Source organism: Dromiciops gliroides, chromosome 2 (genome assembly GCF_019393635.1).
Source record: "Dromiciops gliroides isolate mDroGli1 chromosome 2, mDroGli1.pri, whole genome shotgun sequence".
In the NCBI taxonomy this organism is placed as follows: domain Eukaryota; kingdom Metazoa; phylum Chordata; class Mammalia; order Microbiotheria; family Microbiotheriidae; genus Dromiciops; species Dromiciops gliroides.
The window spans coordinates 321386915-321400697 of record NC_057862.1 but is presented as its reverse complement, the minus strand read 5'-3'; the positions used below and the strand labels follow the sequence as shown (position 1 = coordinate 321400697).

The following is a 13783-nucleotide window of genomic DNA, read 5'->3' as shown; positions in this document are numbered from 1 at the left end:
ATACTCCTGTATCCCATAAACCATTTCCCTTATTGACCTGCCACTAACCCATAAAATTCTACCAGAATTTCTTGGAGATAGAATCTTAGAGGCAGCTAGTGGATCGAGCACTGTGCCTGGAATCAGGAAGACCTGAGTTCAAATGTGACCTGTGACACTTATTAGCCATGTGACCCTGGGCAAGTCTCTTAACTTCTGTCTACTTCAGTTTCCTTATATATAAAATGGAGATAATAATATTACCTACCTCCTAGGATTATTTTTTGTGTGTGTGTGAAAATGAGGGTTAAGTGACTTGCCCAGGGTCACACAGCTAGTAAGTGTCAAGTGTCTGAGGTCACATTTGAACTCAGGTCCTCCTGAACCCAGGGCTGGTGCTCCATACACTGCACCACCTACCTGCTCCCTACCTCCTAGGATTATTGTGAGGATAAAAGGAAATAATATTTGTGAAGCACTTTACACACATCAAACAGCTATATAAATGTTTTTATTATTATTATTAATTATTACAACTAGATATTCTTTCTTTATGGGGAATGCTTTGTTCCCTATTAAAACACTAATTTCTCTGGGTAGTCTATCTCACACACTAAGTGATTATTAGTCATTTATAACTGAGTGTAAGTGTATTATGTCAGAGGGAGGTCTCTAGTGTTGTGTCCCAAGGGAGGGGAATAATCATTTATTTAGCACCTACTATGTGCCAAGTGCTTCTTATGAATATTATTTAATTTGATCCTCACAACAACCCTGCAATGTAGGTGCTGGAATTATCCTCATTTTATAGTTGAGGAAATCAAGGCAGGCAGAAGTTAGGTCACTTGCCCAGAATATGTTTTTAACCATGTGTTCTCAAATATTTTATCAATGACTTGGATAAAAGGAAACATAGCATGCTTATCAGATTCATGGAATACATACATGAAGCTGGGAGTGATAGCTAACACATCAGATGATAGATTTAGGATCCAAAGAAACCAAATGATCAGTTCAAAGTGACAGATCAAATGTGATAAGACGGAATTTAATAGGAACAAATGTAATGTCCTTATCTGGGTTCAAAAAACCTACTGGATGAGTAGTAGATACGAGATGTATGTGAAAAAAAATCTGGATTTCTGCGTCGGCTGGGAGGTTGGGCTAGAAATTGTATAAAGTCTCTTTTGGCTCTTAAGATTCTATAATGAGTATTTGTCTCTATTTCTTCCCCCTCTTCTTCAAATTTCCCAGGTCTTTATACACCTGATCAGCATCAACCAGCACCGACCCCAGTTCCTGGAAGCTCAATATGAGGTGAAGGTACCCCAAGACACTCCCCCTGGGTTAGAGCTCCTCCGAGTCCAGGCCACAGACCAGGACAAGGGCAAGAACCTCGTCTACACAATCCAGGGAAGCCTAGATGCCCGCAGTACCAAGCTTTTCCAGCTTGATCCAAGCAGCGGCTCGCTGGTGACTGTGGGAAAATTGGATCTGGACTCAGGGCTTAGCCACCACGTTCTGACCATCATGGTGAGTCCTTCAGGAAAGTGGGCATAAATTTAAGGATAATTTATTTGAAAGTACTACTAGAGGAGCCTTACAGAGAACTGTTTACCCCTGAAGGATGTGTTTCCTGATAACAACAGTTGTAATAATGATGTAATTCATTATTTTACTAAACTATTTTATCCTTTACAAAGTGTTTTCACATCTATTATCTCCTCCTATTAATCCTTATACCACCTCTATGAGAGAGGAAGAATATGTATGATTGTCCTCATTTTAGTAACAAGGAAGCTGAGGCACAGAGAGATGAAATGATGAATGAGTGGTGGAGCAAGGATGGAAGCCTAGGTCTTCTGTCCCCCAGTGCACTTCTTTTTCTACACTTTCCTGACTTTGTGGTGAATAGGAGAACTTGCAACAGTCGGGTCCGGAGCCCTAATCTAGTTCAAGGCAATGGGTCTTGGGATGGGGATCTTTAATCTTCACAAAGAAAAGCGACAGCTTTAATGATTAATCTGAGAATTCCTCTATAGATCAGAACATAAGCCTCCTCAAAAAGTAGGGAAATCTTAGCATTTACCAAGATTTACAATTAGGCTGCTAGGTGGCAGAATGGATACAGCATGGGCTAGGAGTCAAGAAGATCTGAGTTCAAATCCAGATTCAGATACTTACTGGCTGTGTGATTCTGGGCAAGTCATTTATACTCTGCCTGCCTCAGTTTCCTTATCTATAAAATAAGAATAATAATAGCACCTACCTTCTGGGGTTGTTGTGAGGATCAAATGAAGTAATATTTATAAAGTGCTTTGCAAACCTTAAAGTGCTATATAAATGTGAGAATTCATCCATTCATTCATTTATTTGTTTTGGAGGCAATCGGGGTTAAATGAAATGCCCAGAGTCAAACAGCTAGTAGGTGTCTGAGGCCGAATTAGAATTCAGGTCCTCCTGACTCCAGGGCTGGCGCGCTATCCACTATGCTTAGCTACTATTATTTTTTACTATTGTTTATGTCAAATGAAACAGCCTCAGCCTTAGCTCCCCAAGAACTTCCCACCTGAAGAGGAGAGATAGATAAAGACTCCACAGTGGGATCCTATGATGTTTGCTGTCATTGTATAGCTTAAGGTATACAAGAACAAATTTTCCACCATTTTCTCCAAGTCATGATAACTGCAATTTGCACAAGTCACCACAAGCTATAACCAAATAACATGTCAACTTTTAAAAATAAAAAAATCTTATTTTTAATTTAAATTTTTTAAATTACAATTTATGTAATAACACCCTGATTGCAAGTATTGTGTTTCATTATCATGCTATGAAATCTTATAAAGCCAAGAACTGTATACACAGATTTGTCTGGTATGATATGATCTTTATAAGGATTTCCAGGTTGTGATTAACTGATGATTCAATTTATACAGGGATTGGTTGAGAGGTGAACATTTTGTAGCATATTAAAGCAGTCTGAAACATGTAAAATATTAAAATTGATTTTTAAACTTATCGATATTATCTACAAATAAGCAAATAGAAAATAGAGTTAATCTTCAAGTAAAATAATAAAAACTAAACTATTTCAATTTTAGTTGGGAAAATAGTAATAGAATAACTTTTATCAAAAGAACATTAACGGGGGCAGCTAGGTGGCACAGTGGATAAAGCACCGGCCCTGGATTCAGGAGGACCTGAGTTCAAATCCGGCCTCAGACACTTGACACTTACTAGCTGTGTGACCCTGGGCAAGTCACTTAACCCCCACTGCCCCACAAACAACAACAACAACAACAACAACAACAACAACAACAACAACAACAAACCCAGAAAAAGAACATTAACAATTTGTTTGCCCGTCTGGTCCTTTTTCCATCTGTGTACTCATAAAGGTTTGCAGTCTCTCTTTTTTCTTTTTTTGCTTTATACTTTATATGGTTGTTAGTCATTGTGTTGACATCTTTTTATATGAAAGCAGAACTATTAAAACAACTGAGCATAGGGAGGGGAGCAGGAGAGGGACTAGACTTGGGGTTTTGCTGGTATAGGGAACTCCTAAGTAAGGAAACTCCCTCTACCATTGCAGGTCAGCACCTTCTCTGAAGCAGCCTTTGAGAATAGCCAGAGAGGTCAAACCTTACCCTGGTTCTACTGGATCCAAAGCTCTCATCTCCTATACCCCACTGCCTCTGTAGTAATCATTAATGACCATATTTATAAAAAATAACAGAAATTCAGTCAACATTGATGAAGAGTACATGGCCCTGTCTTAAATAAGAAGTAGATCCTGCCTTCAGGTAGCTTGCAGTCTAATAAGGGGATGAAGCATGCACACAAATAAGAGGCAGTATGAGAACTTTAGAGGGAAAGGCCTAGGAAAGTGCTATGAGAAGTCTGAGAAATCACTCCTAGCTCAGAGAGTCAGGGAAAACACTTTATGGAAGAGGCGTCATCTGGGTTGAGTATTTCTCATAGATCTCATAGGATTTAGAACTAGAAGAGATCTTTGTTGTTCAGTCATGTCTGAATCTTCATGACTCTGCAGGCCATAGGCCAATACTGTCCCTGGGGTTTTCTTGGCAAAGGTACTGCAGAGATTTGCCATTTCCTTCTTCAGTGGATTAAGGCAAACAGAGGTTAAGTGACTTGCCCAGGATCACACAGCTATTAAGTGTTTGGGGCTGGATTTGAACTCGGGTCTTCCTGACTCTAGGCCCAGTGCACTATCCACTGAGCCACCCAGCTGTCCAATTGGGACTTTGGGAGCCATCTAACCCAACCCCCTCATTTTTACAAATGAAGACACTGAGACTCAGAGAAGGGGACTAATTTACCCAAGTTCAAATAGATAAGAGCTTGATTTCTACTCCAAATCCAGTACTTTTTCCATGACATCAGTGGTTCTCAAACTTTTTTATTTCAGAACCATTTTGCATTCTTTAAAATTATTGAGGACTCAGGGGGCAGCTAGGTGGTACAGTGGATAAAATACCATCCCTGAATTCAGGAGGACCTGAGTTCAAATCCAGATTTAGACATTTGATACTTACTAGCTGTGTGACCCTGGGCAAGTCACTTAACCTTCATTGCCCTGCAAAAAAAATATATCTTGAGGACTCCACACCCAGCTTTTGTTTATATAGGCTATATCTATCAATATTTACTGTATTTGAAATTAAAATGTCAGTATTATGAAAATAGTATTGACCTTATAGACCCCCTGCAAGGATGCCCTTATGGGTTCCCAGAACACACTCTGAAAATTGCTGTGTTACACCATGTCTGCGTTCTGTCCTCTGTGGAACAGGACGGGGAGGTTGTGGTCTGTACATGAGAAGAAGCACTTGGGAGAAAGGAGAAAAAATGGAGACCAGATCCAAACATGCCCATATCTCCCCTCCTGGGGTTCTCACTGCAGCAGGGGGCTTTCCCAATCTAGAAGGCCTAATGACAATTGCCTTTGTACCATTTTCTTTCTGGGATGCTGAAGTTTCTTAGGAAAGTTTCAGTAGTTTTAGCATATCCCCCCACCCCAGGAATCAGATTGTTTAGGCAGTGATGGCAATAGTGTCTGTACCTTGAACTTCCAGTGATGTTCTCTACCTTCCAGAATCCCTATGGCTGATGGTTTGTTTGGTTGGGTCTCTTGTGGTATCAAGCAGCTAGTGGTACAGTGGATAGAGTACCAGGCCTGGAATCAGGAAGACTCATCTTACTGAGTTAAAATCTGGCTTCAAACACTTACTAGCTGTGTGACCCTGGGCAAGTCATGTAACCTCTGCCTGCCTCAGTTTCCTCATCTGTAAAATAAGTTGGGGAAAAAATGGCAAACCCCTCCAGGATCTTTGCCAAGAAAACCCCAGATGGGATCACAAAGGGTCATGCATGATTAAACAACCACCACCACCACCACCACCTCTGGCATCAAAGACTTTCAACATATGCCAGATGGGGCCCAGATCTGTTACTCCTAAGCCTTGAAGCAGCAGAATGTAATGGAAAGATCATTAGATCTGAGTCAAAAGGCCTGGGCTTGACTCATGGGCATATTGCCATTCTTGCCCATTTTCTTCCCCAACCCTGGGCTTCAGTTTTCTCATTTGTAAAATTAGGAGATAGAAATAGTTGATCTGCAAAGTTTCTTCCAGTCTAAAACACTTTTTTTATCTCTTTGAGTGAAATAGCAAGAATGAAGCTTGTGAGCCAATCTATAGACCCACATGGCAACACAGAGAAAAGAAACACATGGAAAACCAGGATCTCTGTTAGTCAAGTCTGTCTTTACCCCACCCTCTGTCTTCTCCACCCCTAAAACCCTAAGGCTTGAACTGTATAAGTCCCCAACAGAAATTCCCAAGTGATCACAGACAGTTCTGCCTTCTCCCTCAAAGTATTCAATACATACAGTGCCAAGCTGTGTTGGGTGAGGAAAGAAAGACTTCTTTTAACCCAAAATCAGACCGCCTCTGACTCCATTTCAAAGTCAAACGCAAATAGTCTGATCTGCTCCTCTTTTCTTCTCTAACAAAAAAAAAAACATACAATGTCAGAGTTGGAATATTGGAAATTAAATATTGCACATAGAATTCAGAGACAAAGATAAGGAGAAAAGATTCTCTCTCATTACTACCCTTCGCCCCCACCCCTTCCAGGTATTGAAGACAGCAAGAAGAAAGGCAGAGACAGAACAAGGCTATATGAGAAGGGGGTAGGGATAGTATATGTGGCCAGCTAGGTGGTGCAGTGGATATACCTTTGGGCCTAGAGTCAGGAAGAAGAGTTCAAATCTAGCCTCAGATACTTACTAGCTGTGTGACCCTGGGCAAGTCACTTAACCCTGCTTGCCTCAGTTTATTCATCTATAAAATGAGCTGGAGAAAGAAATGGCAAACTACTCCAAAATATCTTTGCTAAGAAAACCCTAAAAGAGGTCCAAAAAAGTCAGACATGACTGAAACAATTGAACAACAATAGGGATAGTAAATGTTGCAGTTTGACTGAACTATAGAGTACATGAAGGTAAGCAGTATATGAAAGTAAGACTAGACTGGCTGGCTGGAGCCAAATTATGAAGGACCTCGAACATTAGGAAAAGGCAGTTAGTCAGTGGTGAGCCACTGAAGATTTCTAAGCAGAGAAATTATATGAGCAGAGTCATGTAGTACAAGGATTAGAATAAGTTCTAAAGGATATTTTTTAAAGCCTAGATACAAATAAGGGCTTTTGTCACTAACCTTTCACTTTTATCAATCACTGCTTAATTTAATCCTAGTTTTCACCAAGCTTTAATAACTCTAATTCACTATGTACTTTCTGACTTCAAGCCTCTTTAAGATTTGTTCATCGCTACTTCAAGGACTCCTTAAGAGAGTTTGTATCACAAGCTCTTGCAAGTGGTTTCCATCCAGTCTTTGATCTCTCTCTCTCTCTCTCTCTCTCTCTCTCTCTCTCTCTCTCTCTCTCTCTCTCTCTCTCTCTCTCTCTCTTTCTCCATGCTCTCAGTTGTCTATTTATACCTTTTCAGAGGGAAAGCCTTTTTAATTTCCCTGCTTCCTTTTCTTGTGGCCTGGCAGAAAGAGATTTTCCCCATGCTACCTACTATTAATCTGATGCTTTTTCTTTGGATTTATAGGTTCGAGATCAGGAAATACCCATCAAGAGGAATTTTGTATGGGTGACTATCCAAATAGAAGATTATAACCTCCACCCACCTACCTTCACCCAGCTCCACTATGAGACAACTACTTCCAACATAGCTGCCCTGGGCACAGAGCTGTTGCAGGTCAGAGCCCTGGATGTCGACCGAGGATTTAACGGCCAAGTTCAGTACTCTCTCCAGGCAGGTGAGCAGCTTAATGGGAGGCTTAGGAGTGGATGGATTCCTGGATAATCAACCATTCTGCTCGCCATTCTGAAAGCCATTCTGCTTGCTTCAGAATCTCAGACTTGGCAGCAAGTCTAGAATTACCTTGAACTAAAGGCAACTACAAGTACTAGAGCCAGAATTGAGCAAATCAATAAATTTCTGAGCCAATAGTAAATTATAACACCAAGCCAGTCTTTGGTACCCAGAGGGACTTGAATTAATACTTCTACAGCAATAAAATCACAAATCCTTGAAGTATTAAGGTAGGCACAGATTTATATCATTTATTTATATCATGCCTGCTTGTGGCATGCAGGTGACCCTGAGCTCTTGAAGGTTATTCCAGTGGAACACAAGGCCTGGTAGGTGCCAGAGGGTCTGGAAAGGCTATGAGTATGGGTCTGTTGACAGATGCTATGTCAGTTGTCTGAAGGGTCAGCCAAAGTAAGTTCAGATGGGCTATGAATGGCCTTGTTAGAGAAAGAATGCCACAGTGACAGCATCACCGAATCACAGATTCTTGAAGTATTTAAAATATAAATTTAAAACATGGACATACTCGTATACATACACATATATGCATTGGAGCTCTTCTAAAGGTAGGCACTGTCAAAGCAGCAGGGTGGTACAGTGGATAGAGCTCTGAGCCTGGACCTGAGTTCAAATCTGACTTCAAACATTTTTCTGCTGTATGATCCTGGGCAAAGTCGTAACCTCTGTTTCCCTCAGTTTCTTCAACTATAAAGTGAGAATAATAATAGCACCTCAGGGTTGTTTTGAGGATTAAATGAGATAATATTTGTAAAGCATTTAGCACATTGCCTGGCACATAGTAGGTGCTATATAAATGCTTAATCCCTTCTGTTTGAAATGCTTATGTTGTTGGGATTTTCACACTAATAAATTTCCTATCTTTGTTATGAAGATTCATGACAGCCTTGGTTTTTCAACATCAATCAATTGATTAGTTCAGGACTTATTAAATATCAACTCCATGCAGGGAATTATGCCAAGGCAGTAGAGGTACTATGAGTAAAAGTCAGATTCTGTGTGCTGGCATTCAAGACCCTCCCCAGTTTGGTGACTCTCGACATTTCCAGCCTGACTTCATATTTCTTTTCTCCATCTGCTCCACCCTCATCCAGCCAGCCAGTGGCTTTGTCTGGCCCTTCCCATTCTCTACCTTTGTTTATGCTGCTACTTGTGCTTGGAATATCCACCCCTTCCTCTTCTCCTGTTGGATACTTCCTCATCCTTTACCAACCATTTCTCCTTGGACTTCACATATACTTTTCTTTTCTTTTCTTTTCTTTTTTAACTTCCCTGGTGCCCTTATCATGTACTGTTCTGCATCTTGGTTTGTCTCCTGTCCCTGTACCATGCTTTGCATTTTTCCTAGTCCCATCCCTATAGCACCTACTAATGCTACAAACACTTCATTCAATCCTCACAACAACCTTGGGAGGTAGGTGCTGTTATTATCTCCATTTTACAGTTGAAAAAACTGAGGCAAGGGGCAGCTAGGTGGCACAGTGGATAGAGCACCAGCCCTGGAGTCAGGAGTACCTGAGTTCAAATCCGGCCTCAGACACTTAACACTTACTAGTTGTGTGACCCTGGGCAAGTCACTTAACCCCAATTGCCTCACTAAAAAAAAACCAAACAAAAACAAAACCCCCCAAAAAACAAAACACTGAGGCAAATAGAGGTTAAGTGACTTGTCCAGGGTCACACAGCTAGTAAATACCTAAAGCCTGTTTTGAACTCATGTCTTCCTGACTACAGGCTCAATGCTCTTTCTATTATACCATACAGCAGCCTCATTGAACCACAGGGCAAATGTATGTCAAGTTAAGTTACACTGTGTTGATTTGAATGGATGAGACACTCAGGGATCTTAGGATCCTGGTCCTATAGGTAGAGAGAAAAGTGTTTAGAGATAAATGTAATACAAATTAGAATATGACCAATGCATAAGAGAAGTATGCAAGGCGTCTTGGAGGACATCTTGCTTCAGTTGGGCTCTGATGGAAAGATGAATTGTCCCCAGTTGGAGATGGTAGGAAGAAGAAGGAAGGCATTCTAAAGATAGAGAATAGTTTTTATCAAAGGCATGGAGGCAGCCAAGTATAGGCCATTCTTAGGTAGGCGAGATTCTTGTGATACAGACTTAGGGAACTCAGAATATTGATTGGACCTGGGAATGCTTCAGTGGCCCAGTTTACTTTTGGTGTCCTCTGTAAAGAGAATTCACAGCTGCCTTTTGAAGGCACAGTAAATTTCATGTGGTCTTATCTTTTATTTCAGGCAACAGTGAGAGCTTCTTCAGCATTGACCCCCACCTGGGCATCATCACAGTGGCTCAAAAACTCGACCTGATGCCACAGGACCAGTACATGTTAACCGTGAGGGCTGAAGACCAAGGATCCCCGCCACTGCATGATGTGGCCACAGTGACAATCCACATCCACCCTTCTGACCACACTGCCCCTGTCTTCTCCATGGCTGAGTATTTTGCGGAGATCCCTGAATCAGTCGCCATTGGCTCTCCTCTCCTCTTAGTCTCAGCTGTGAGTACTTCTGAAGTCACCTATGAGATGAGAGAGGGAAACAAGGATGGTGTGTTTTCCATAAACTCCTATTCTGGCCTCATTTCTACACAGAAGAATCTGGACCACGAAAAAGTCTCCTCTTACCAGCTAAAGATCCGTGGCAGCAATATGGCGGGGGCCTTTGCCGATGTCACGGTGCTTGTATACATAATTGATGAGAATGACAATGCTCCTGTTTTCATAAATAATTCTTTTGTAGGCCATATCAGTGAAGCTGCTCCAATCCACAGCATGATTCTGGGTGAATACAACCACCCTCTTGTGGTCTGTGCGACTGATGCAGATACAGACACCAATGCTTTGTTGGTCTATGAGATTCTTGAGCGGGAAGCCTTGAAGTTTTTCAAAATTGATCCCAACATGGGGACCCTCACCACTGTGATGGAGATGGATTATGAGCATATCCCCTCTTTCAGCTTCAGTATCCATGTCCATGACCAAGGAAATCCCATCTTATTTGCCTCCAAGCCTGCCAGGGTCACAATCCATGTTACAGATGTGAATGATTCTCCTCCAGTGTTTTCAGAGGTTATGTATGAGGTGACAGTCTTGTTGCCCATCCATCCGGGGATGAAGCTCCTCCAAGTGCAGGCCACTGATGCCGATTCTGAGGTGACTTATAGCATCATTGCCGGAAATGCCAATGATGCTGTCTTCATTCACCCAGTCACCGGTCTCATCTCTGTGGTGGATGCGGATCTTCTGCGTCATTCTTGTGACCTCATTGTGAAGGCTTTTGATGGCTTACACCATGATACCTCAGTGGTGAAAATTAACCTGACTGAAGCTCCTATTACCACATTAAAATTTGACCATGATGTCTACACAGTAACTGTGAAAGAGAACTCCTGGGACACACAGGCTTTGATCATTCTGGGTGTTCAGGGCAGTCAGTTGAATGATACCCTCTCTTACTCGGTCTTGAATGGAACAGATATGTTCCAAATGATCCAGTCAGTGGGTGTGCTACAAACAAGGGGTGTAGCATTTGACCGTGAGCAGCGGGATGCTTATGAAGTGGCTGTGGAAGTGAGGGATGATCGACACCCCCCAAGGGTGGCTCAAGCTGCAGTTAGGGTCTCCATTGAAGATGTCAATGACAATCCCCCTGAGTTTAAGCATTTACCATATTATACAGCTATTCAAGATGGAACAGAACCAGGAGATGTCCTTTTCCAAGTGTCTGCCACAGACTTGGATATGGGAGACAATGGGGCCATCACATATGCATTTGCAGAGGATTATGTGTATTTCTGGATTGATCCCTATCTCGGTGACATTTCACTCAAGAAACCTTTTGATTATCGAGCCTTAAATAAATATACCCTGAGGGTCATTGCTCAGGATGGAGGTAACCCATCCCTGCAAGCTGAAGAAAATGTGCATGTCACAGTGAGAAATAAATCCAACCCTCTGTTCCAGAGTCTTCATTATAAAGTCCAAGTGCCTGAGAACATTGCACTGTATACCCCCATCCTTCACACCCAGGCTCGGAGCCCCGAGGGACTGCGACTGATCTATAACATCATGGAAGAAGAGTCATTGACGCTGTTTACTGCTGACTTCAAGACTGGTGTACTGACTGTGACAGGTCCATTGGACTATGAATCCCAATCCAAGCATGTATTTACTGTCAGAGCCACCGATACAGCTCTGGGGTCCTTCTCTGAAGCTACAGTGGAAGTCCAGGTGGAAGATATCAATGATAATCCTCCTGTTTTCTCCCAGTTGGTCTACACTGCTTTGGTCTCAGAGGGCTTGCCTGCTCAGACCCCTGTGATTCAACTATTGGCTTCTGACCGGGACTCTGGCAGGAACAAGGATGTCTCTTACTGGATCATGGAGGATGACTCAGAGGATTACTCATTCTTCCAGATAGATAAAAGCACAGGGAAGATGTCCACAGCTCAGGAGCTGGATTATGAAACCCAGCAACAATTCCATGTGAAGGTAAGAGCTGTGGATAATGGGGTACCCCCACTCAGTGCCGAAACCCTCGTCATTGTCAATGTGTCAGATGTCAATGACAACCCACCTGCTTTCAGGCAACCTCAATATGAAGCCAATGTAAGTGAGCTGGCATCCTGTGGACACCTGGTGATTAAAGTTCAGGCTCTGGACCCTGACAGTGGGGACACCACCCGACTGGAGTATCTGATTCTCTCAGGCAATGAGGACCGGCATTTTATCATCAATCGCACATCTGGAATTATTTCCATGTTTAACTTCTGCAGGAAGCACCTAGATCCTGCTTACCGCCTGAGGGTGGCTGCTTCAGATGGGGTCTTCAGGACTGCTGTACCAGTGTATATCAATACCACGAATGCCAACAAGTACAGCCCAGAGTTTCGTCAGCATATCTATGAGGTTGAATTAGCAGAAAATGCTGAGATAGGAACTAAAGTGATTGAGCTGTTGGCTGTTGACCCAGATGATGGGCCCTATGGCACCATCGATTACACCATCATCAACAAACTGGCTAGTGAAAAGTTCTCTATCAACTCCAGGGGCCAGATAACCACCCTTCAGAAACTGGACCGAGAAAACCCAATAGAAAAACTCATGCCCATTAAGGTCATGGCCCGGGATGGTGGGGGCAAAGTGGCTTTTTGCTCTGTGAAGACCATCCTCACAGATGAAAATGATAACCCACCACAATTCAAGGCCTCTGATTATACTGTGTCCATCCAGTCCAATGTCAGCAAAGGCTCCCCAGTCATTCAAGTGCTGGCATATGATGCAGATGAAGGTGCTAATGCAGATGTCACCTACTCAGTTGACTCAATGGAGGATTTGGCAGAGGGAGTCATTGAGGTCAATTCAGCCACTGGTGTGGTCAAGGTCAAAGAGAGTCTGGTTGGGTTGGAAAATCAGGCGTTTAACTTTAAAATCAAAGCCCAAGATGGCGGACCTCCTCACTGGGACTCTCGTATCCCAGTGAGACTTCAAGTGGTACCTAATGAAGTAACTTTGCCCAAATTTTCTGAGCCTTCATATACTTTCTCAGTATCTGAAGATCTTCCTGAGGGGTCTGAGGTTGGATTAGTTAAAGCAGTTGCTGAAGAGCCTATCATTTATAGTCTGGTGAAAGGTACAACCCCCGAAAGTAATAAAGATGGTGTCTTCTCCTTGGACCAGGAAACGGGAGCTCTGAAGGTGAGGAAGCCTATTGATTATGAGACAACAAAATGGTACCAGATTGATGTGATGGCTAATTGCTCCCACAAGGAGACTGGCTTAATCACCTTGGCTTCTGTCAACATTCAAGTGAAAGATGTCAATGATAATAAGCCTGTCTTTGAAGCTGATCCATATAAGGCTTTCCTCACAGAGAACATGCCAGTGGGAACCACAGTCATACAAGTTACTGCCAATGACCAGGACACAGGTGTCAATGGTGAGGTAACCTATAGCCTGGCTCTTGAACAGGGAAATGCTGCTGCTGACCTCTTTGCCATCAACAGCGAGAACGGCTGGATTACCACACTACGAGAACTAGACTGTGAAGTGCAGGAGACCTATAGATTTTATGTGGTGGCCTCAGACCATGGTCGAACCATTCAGCTGTCTTCCCAAGCCTTGGTGGAAGTCACTGTCACAGATGAGAATGACAATGCCCCTCAGTTTGCCTCTGAGGTCTACAAAGGATCGGTGATTGAGAATGGTGACCCTGGAGAACATGTGGTCACCCTAAGGACCCTGGATGCAGATATTTCAGAGCAGAACAGGCAGGTCACCTGTTACATCACAGGTAAGGTCATCAGGCCTGACTTTGATATACAGCAATGTGGCAGAGAGAGCCTTGTGTTAGGAGCCA

At 42.7% G+C, this 13783-nt stretch overlaps 1 protein-coding gene across 5 annotated transcripts in view; it reads left to right on the top strand.

The window, feature by feature from the left end:
• Nucleotides 1–13783, top strand: part of FAT2 (FAT atypical cadherin 2) — a 111539-nt gene that overhangs the window by 56299 nt on the left and 41457 nt on the right. For all 5 annotated transcript variants that reach the window (XM_043987581.1, XM_043987583.1, XM_043987580.1 and 2 more), the window contains 3 exons: nt 1234–1512; nt 7121–7331; nt 9662–13717. In XM_043987581.1, coding sequence (XP_043843516.1) covers nt 1234–1512; nt 7121–7331; nt 9662–13717 — 4546 coding nt within the window. The remainder of the gene's footprint in view (nt 1–1233; nt 1513–7120; nt 7332–9661; nt 13718–13783) is intronic.